The sequence below is a fragment of the Arctopsyche grandis genome, chromosome 8 (assembly GCF_051622035.1).
Source record: "Arctopsyche grandis isolate Sample6627 chromosome 8, ASM5162203v2, whole genome shotgun sequence".
Lineage (NCBI taxonomy): Eukaryota > Metazoa > Arthropoda > Insecta > Trichoptera > Hydropsychidae > Arctopsyche > Arctopsyche grandis.
In genome coordinates, this window is record NC_135362.1 from 29,382,178 (window position 1) to 29,390,371 (window position 8,194).

At 35.5% G+C, this 8,194-nt stretch overlaps 1 protein-coding gene across 1 annotated transcript in view; it reads left to right on the forward strand.

Annotated features, from left to right (window-relative positions):
- Positions 1-3,215: 3,215 nt before the first annotated feature.
- The window catches only part of LOC143915599 (gamma-tubulin complex component 2-like), a 44,338-nt gene continuing 39,359 nt past the window's right edge, over positions 3,216-8,194 (forward strand). The window contains exons 1-12 of the mRNA XM_077436307.1: positions 3,216-3,371; positions 3,566-3,733; positions 3,801-3,942; positions 4,007-4,220; positions 4,296-4,591; positions 4,669-4,797; positions 4,873-5,046; positions 5,119-5,296; positions 6,712-7,000; positions 7,076-7,191; positions 7,259-7,430; positions 7,516-7,684. Coding sequence (XP_077292433.1) covers positions 3,334-3,371; positions 3,566-3,733; positions 3,801-3,942; positions 4,007-4,220; positions 4,296-4,591; positions 4,669-4,797; positions 4,873-5,046; positions 5,119-5,296; positions 6,712-7,000; positions 7,076-7,191; positions 7,259-7,430; positions 7,516-7,684 — 2,085 coding nt within the window. The 5' untranslated portion in view covers positions 3,216-3,333. The remainder of the gene's footprint in view (positions 3,372-3,565; positions 3,734-3,800; positions 3,943-4,006; positions 4,221-4,295; positions 4,592-4,668; positions 4,798-4,872; positions 5,047-5,118; positions 5,297-6,711; positions 7,001-7,075; positions 7,192-7,258; positions 7,431-7,515; positions 7,685-8,194) is intronic.

The following is an 8,194-nucleotide window of genomic DNA, read 5'->3' on the forward strand; positions in this document are numbered from 1 at the left end:
ACTGGACAATATCAGCAAATGGACCAAGGACTGGAAAATGAAACTCAACGAGCTAAAATCAATGCAGGTCACATTTGCACTGCGACGAAATAGTGTCAGCACTCAGACTTTCATAAACGGAATCCAAGTTCCACAAGCTTTGTCAGCTAAATATTTAGGACTGCATCTTGACTCAAGGCTTACGTGGAGGCATCACATTAAAAAAAAATAGAACAGATTCGAATTAAACAAAGAGAAATGCATTGGCTAATAGGAAGACACTCCAAATTAGACCTACAATGCAAAAAACTGATATACCAGGCAATCGTGAAGCCAATATGGACATATGGCATACAACTGTGGGGATGCAGTAAGCCATCCAATATCGAAAAAATGCAAAGATGTCAAAACCAGTTTTTGAGGATTATCACCGATGCATATCGCTTCGTCACAAATGAAGAGATCCACAAGGACCTTAAAATCAAAAAAGTAAAAGAAGTCATCCGAGAATGCGCCGGGAGGCACGAGTTGAGACTGCACCGTCACCCTAACATAGAAGCGTTGCAGCTATTGGACACAACTCACCAGCAGAGGCGTTTAAAGCGAAAAAAGCCTCACGAATTGGTGTTCTGAATGTGAGAGATTCAGAAGCCCAATTCACAATTTTGGGGACGGAGTGATGATTCCGTAGTGCCCGTACATGATCTGAAGAGCAACGATATCGCTGGTGATGATTTATCGGGAATCGATAAGATGGCACCAAAAAAAAAAATAAAAAAAAAAAAAAAAAAAAAAAAAAAAATGTACATATGTTCGACAGATAATGAGAAAGAATTATCATACGTTAATATTTTACTTTATTTATGTATGTACGTACGTAGTAACAATAGATGAAGTTTTGTAATCATGCGAAAATTCTAACTCGAGATTTTGACTGTTTCGAATTCAGAATCGATCACTGATCACATTTTGATGATCTAGAAAAAATGTGTGTGTGTGTGTGTGTATTTTTGGGATTTTTTGAACACCGTTAGTCCTATCGAACTGAAACTTAGTATGGGTTATTAAAATTAATATCAACACGACGTAAATTTTTTTCAAATTTTTAAGTTGACCGGAAATGGTACCTCCCCTTATAGGTGTCCCCTTTTTTTCCCTCTTAAAAAGGTCAAAAATGTTGTGCCCTCTATTCTGTCCACACCCCTGAACGTATAAGGCTGAAAATTTATATATGTATTTTTTATGTACTAACTTAGAGTTGATAAGGTTTTGATCAGAATTCGTAAACCGGAAGTAGTAGTTTTTTTTTAAAACAATATTTAATTATTTTATTTTGACCTTTTAAATTATTTTAATCTTATTGATATTTTATGTATATAATGCTGATAGGTATTTTAAGTAATAAAAAAAATTTGAACAAAATTTAACAACCGGAAGTAGAAATTTTTACTTGTGCAAGTTTCTATACATTTGCGGTCAATTTATATTGAAAATGCTGTCATAGCTATTAGTATTTCACAATGCTGCTGGTGTTTGTGAATGTGTCTCTACGGTTCAATATCGAATTTTGCTTTGCGACCTTCTTATATTCCTCAAATACATAGATAAAGTCATGGGTTGGTCACAGCCGAATTTTTTTAAATATAATTTTTAGAATAATCGAAGTCAGAATGCCCTACAACCAATGCATCTACAACGAATCTGGTAGAAGACTTGAGTCGTATTCAAGGAACGTCAAATCAAATTTTTTGTCAACTTTAAACAATGTCTTGTGCCTCCAACCAATCAATTTATCCTGACCAAAGTTTCAAAGAAGTAAATTTTTTTAATATATCTTTTATTTTTAATAGTTTCAATTATTTTACTATTTACAAAAAAAAAACGCTGCATATTGCAGTTTAAATGAATCGATTATGATAAGCTTTGAATGATTAGATAGAATTCAAAATCATATTTTATGTACAAAGCGCGCTATGAGCAACGGGTAATTAAGTGTATGGGGAAAGAGTTATTTTTATAAAATCGTTATTTTTCAAGCTTCCATCATTATTGTGAAAATAAAAGTTATTAAAAGCTTCCTTGGGTATCTATTTTTATTTAAAGCATATATTATATTACAGCCGTTTTAAAGGTCAATGGAGCATGCTTAATGTGACTATGTATCCCGTTTTGAACGGGACCGTCCCGTTTTTAGGTAGCCTATCCCGTTGTCCCGAAGCTCAGCTTCGGGGCATCAAAATGTCCCGTTTTCAAAAAGAAAGCAACCAACGGTAACAATTTGATATCAATTACCAAAGTAAATTTTAAGAAATCCTGCCATTTATTTGAAATCCACACCAAAAATACTTAAAAAAATATAGGACCACATTTATGTAAATTATTTATTTTCACGTGTTCATTCCTGTTATTTTTATCAATCGTTCCAGTTCGGTAAAAAAATATATCGGTCCAGATCTGGATTTCGGTTTTCGGTTCGAATTCAAATCCCGTTAAAATCACTCAACGTCATTTGCTCGCTTTGCAATTTCACCGTAGATTATTTTAAATGGCCGCGATGTCTCAACGATGACAATAACTTCGATCCACTTATGTTCTGGGAAATAGTACTCCATATTGTTTTCTCTATTTTTTAACAGAATTCAAAATTTGATCCAAGTAAAAGGCCTAAGTCGTGTTACAGCATTTATTATGATTAAGGAGATACACGCACTGGCAGTGCTCCGTCCAGAATGTCTTGATATCGCCTAAGTACCGCCTTATAAGGGACAGGTCTCTCAGGACATCTTCGACGTCTGATTTTTTTACCTATTGTTATGGTCACGTATTCGGATATGAATTCCCACGACATTCGGTCCCACGGTACCATGGTAACGGTCACTTCTGAGAAGGGACCAATAACGGCCATTGTTTAGCCTACATACACTTAGAGTCTAGATATAATCCTTGAAACCAATTATAACAGTCCCACAGTCTCTGGGATGCTACTCGGCTTAATCCGATTGCAACTACTCGACGGTGTACGTAACAATACTAACGAGAACTTGAATGCCAAATATTGTGTATTCGCGATTTTCATGGCAAAAATTATCTTTGTGACCACCGCAATGTGACGAATAATCCAATTAGCGTTTAAATCAAACATAAATAAATCGTTTTATAAATGAATATGAGTGCTTTCAACAATGGCTGTAAAGCGCGCTTCTTAGTCCTTTGCGCAAGTATTGTTGAATGTTGACAGTTGAGAATTGGCGGCGCTGCGCATCGCCGTTCAATTCGAGTGACAGTTGGGGCTGGCGATTTCCGCTCTTCGGAGCCCCCCTTGCGCCCCCATCAGCACCCCTCACCACCCCAAAGATGCATGCAGTCATCAAAGAACTGCTGGATGCCCTCGGGTACCATTTAAATCGCCACATCCACCACCATAACATCGCGCTTATTCAAATGACCTTGCTATTGACAGTTTGTCTATTTACCCGCGAAATTTTACCCCATACTATACACACATCCTCATACACAATCGACTCTTTGAACATACACACACTGATTCATGATGTATAACACGCTTAATTGTTTCACAAATTTGTAGGTGTGACATATCTCCTGATACGATACTAGACCATATACAAAACAATCCCAATTACGGCAATGGTGAATATACGCCCAAGCAAGTGTACGAGCAGGCGTTGAAACTTTCCCACAGAAGCACAAATCCTAAAGCTTTCATGAAAAAGTATGAAGATATGAAGATAAGAAAGTGAGTTTCTGTTTTGTTATTATTATTATAAATTTTTGTATTTGTTTTTACTATAGTTTATTTTTAGCGTTGATTCATTAGCGCCGTTAGTATCGTTGTTATATTTCATTCTTCTCGAAGAAAGGAAGTCTAAAAGTCCTAAACCTAAAACGGCGCCGAAGCCTATTATCAACGACAATAAAAGCTTTACAAAAGATGATCTGCCTCAAGTAAGTATAATAGATATTAACTTTCATATCTTATTTCAATTGTATTAATTTTATTATTTTTCAGATTCGTAATAAAATCATGAAAGCTGCTAATAAGAAAACTATTGATGAAAATCATCAAACTATTTTACCGTCTCGGCTTTCGGAACGTAGTGAAAATCATCACAAGAGTCGGTATGGAAGTCACGATGTTTCCATTATGCCTTCATGGCTGTCGGAGAGAAACAATCTATCTTGGGACTTCCAAAATGAAATTTACAGCATCACATCGTCTATCGGTATAAAATTGCTTCAAAAATATTGAAAATTTTATATTAAATGTGTGATTATATAAAGAAATTTAATCTCAATAGCTGATATACCAAAGATTTCTCAAGAAACGATACTCATTGACGATTTGTTGTATTGCCTGGAGGGAATTCCTGGGAAGTATATCATTCCGCAGCCGCTGAAAGATCCCTACGGTCCGAGGACTTTTGAAATTTCTTCAGAAGTCGACGAAGCTCTTCACAATATTATCCAGCAGCTTTTGCCTCTAGCTTCTCATTATTCCGTAGTGCGAATGTTCATTGAAAGTAGTAACTTTTGGTCCGGGAAAGTTATACATGCACTCGTCAACGCAATGGAAATATTATTAAAAGACTATTTTGTAAGTGTTCTTAATGATATAATAAGCCGTTTTTTTTTTTTGATAAATATCAGACTAATCATTACTTAATTCATCAGGTCGTCATTGCACAACTAGAAACAGAACATTTAGCAGGTACTTTAAATTTGCAAAAACTGTGGTATTTCGTAAGACCGATTATGCATACGATGGAAATTTTATCAAATGTTTCAACAAATATTAGAAAGGTTCATACTTTTGGTTGATTTTGGTCGTTTTTTTTCATTATACATATTTGTATTAACCCTTTTCATTTCAATTAGAATGATGCTCGTAGCGGGGCTGTTCTCGGGCTGCTTCACGAACAAACAAATAATTTATTGGGTGACACTAGAGCACAAGACGTTTGCTTGTTTCTAACTCAAAAAGCCAGTCAACCATATATGCACATGCTTCAACAATGGATATATAAAGGCATCATCGACGATCCTTTCCAGGTTTTTTTATTGGTTTGCATCTGATTTACATAGATTGATTCAAAATTATATATAATATGGCGCGTTTTACAGGAGTTCTTAGTTGAGGATAATGAAGTTATCAAGAAAGAAGACTTGCCGTTGGATTACTCGGCAGATTATTGGGAAAAACGTTACACCATTCAAAGAGAACGTATTCCGAAGTATCTCGAGAGACTCGCTGATATTATATTGAGGACTGGGAAATATCTCAACGTCATAAGTCAATGTGGCAAGTACTTTACATATACATAATATTTATATAAATGGCAAAATCTATCCACACAAATTTGATGCAATTTTCTGCAAAAGTTGACATATAACCAGAAATATGACTCGGTGATTGCGTTTATATTTGACACCGACAGGTTACCGGGCTCGATTCCCTGCTAATCTTTAATGCTGCTGGTCAGACTTGGATATTTGTGACTCCAAGTTGATCGTTTCCTATCAGAGTTTGCTAATTTATCTGATTTCATTGTTGAAATGGTTTCTCCATCAAATTGGCAAAAACTATCCTATACACTATGTCACTAATATCTGAATTTGATTTATGTACAATATGTAAAAATTTATGGGTACTATTTTATTATGCGGTCTAACTTTGAATCGCAGTCGACTATTTTTTTTTATTTGTATCGTAGCAACAACCTTATTATAATTTTTGTTTTTTCCTGCCGTCCCATAATGTTGTCGAAGCATTTCTATCAAAATATCGTCAGCAGCGAAGAAAATACCGACGCTAACAAACTAATCTTAAATGAATAGGGCCAACCCTAACTTAACCTAACCTAACCTGAACCTTAAATAAATAGGTGTTGGCTACTAACAAGTGTTTTCTTTCAAGAAATTTCTCTCTAACAAGAAATTTCTTATCAAACATTGCGCTGCAGCCGGCAGCTTCAAGTGTACTTCAATATTCTTGACAACAAGTTAAGAACCATTCCACGAAAAAGTCATTTCAGTTAGCCGTAACTCGAAACCAAACACTCCAGATGACGCACACGAAACTTCATATAGGAAGAAGACTCACATGCGAGTCTTCGGCCCGTTGAAATGGTTTTGCTAAGACTGGTATGTGAGTCCACGGTCCGCTGACTTTGTTTTAGCTAAGACTCAAATGCGAGTCTTCGGTGGTTAACTTGCTAAGATAGGTTTTATTTAAGTTTTCTTTCATCAATATTTTCACAAAAAAAACATCTTAGCAGCCAACATCTATTTATTTAAGGGTCAGGTTAGGCTAGGTTAAGTTAGGGTTGGCCCTATTAATCTAAGATTCGGTTGTTATTCAGTCTCACTGTCACACGCGAGAACTGAGACAGTGAGACCGCACATTAAAGTAAAAACGTGAAGGTAGATCGCATACTAAAGTAGATATGTGAAGGTAGACCGCATACTAAAGTGGCACCAATTTATGTAGAAGTCTAATTCCATGGATGTCTCTATGGATCAATTAATTAATTAATTGTTAACATCGTGTTCTTCAGCATGTCGAAATAAGCGATTTATGTAATAAAAAGTGCTGTAATGTTAGGCCTTCCTGGTATATATCTACGTAAAAAAAAAAATATATATACATATGTGATAGAGGTTGTATAACATGTGTTAAAAATGTGAATATTTTAATAATGATGAATGTCTTTTCAGGAAAGAACATTACAGTCACCGATGCTGAGGAAATTAAATACACTCTCCGAGAGCAGCAATATATTACCGCCATACAAAAAGCCTATTCGTTTGCAAGCAAATCTCTTTTGGAATTGTTAATGAAAGAGTACGATTTGATGGGTCGCTTGAAATCTGTCAAACATTATTTCCTGATGGATCAGGGAGATTTTATTGTGCAGTTTATGGACGCGAGCGAACAAGAGCTGGCTAAAAATATAGATGATATTATGCCTACGAGATTAGAATCCTTGCTCGGATTGTGTTTACGGTTATTAAGTTTGCAATTACTCATTATTATGCATATTTCATTTCAAATTTTATATTATATTGTTGTTTTGTAAAGACTCTCGGCCGCCAATCACGATCCTTTTAACGAAGATATGAGGACGGAACTATTGCCGTATGATTTGAAATTTCAAATGTTTAAAATTCTGTCAATTCAAACTCTGGAAGAAAAGGGTATGTTGTGTTTTTAAATCGGCGTGATTTGTTCGGATCAGGAAATGTTGATTTTTGTATTTTTTAGACTATCGCAATCATAAAGATAAACCGCCGCTCACTGGTTGGGAATCGTTTTCGTTTGGAGTCGACGTCAAATGGCCTGTTTCGCTCATTTTGAACCGAAAAGCCGTCGCTTGCTATCAAATGATCTTCAGACACCTATTTTACTGTAAACATGTTGAGAGAATGTTGTGCAAGTATGTTATATGTAGTTTTTGTTTCAAAGTATGGAAATTATTACGGCTGTGGATGAAATTTGTGATGATATTTTTTTGATTTCAGAGTGTGGTTGTGTAACAAAGTAGCCAAACGCTTCAGCGAAGCTCGTCAGTACGGTGCTGCTTTTGCACTTCGTCAGAGGATGCTCAGTTGTCTTCAAAATTTGCAGTATTATATGTGTGTGGAAGTTATGGAGCCGAACTGGTGTGCTTTTACTAACAGTCTCAATAAGGTAAGCAGATTTGTTTAAAATTTTAATGATTCAGTATTGAATATGGAAAAAAAATCCAGCACGTTTTATAATACGTATACAGTAAGGGTTCCAAAAAACCGTCCGAAGAAAAAGCCGGCTTTCGGTTTTTTTTTACAAATAAAAAGCCGGTTGACTGGCTTTCACCGTTTTCAGAAAATTAAGATTTTTTTGAAGTTTTAAATTTTTATATCGAAAGAAATTGTCAATATGTAGGTATTATTAAGGCTTCCAATCCCAGGATCCCGGTGTTTTCTGGTACCGTGAATCCCAATGCTGAAACTAGTCTGAATATCGGGATTACAGTGCTGGCAAAATTTCTTTTAAAATATTATTTTTGCAAAAATAATAAAGAAAAAACATAAAACAACATTATATAATGAACAATGGTGGGATGAGCAATGACAGTCATAGTCCATTTGTTTCTCTAACCCGTTTTGACGCCGGCTTGCCGTTCCCACGAAATGGTATCAACGGCCTGTATTGTGTCGC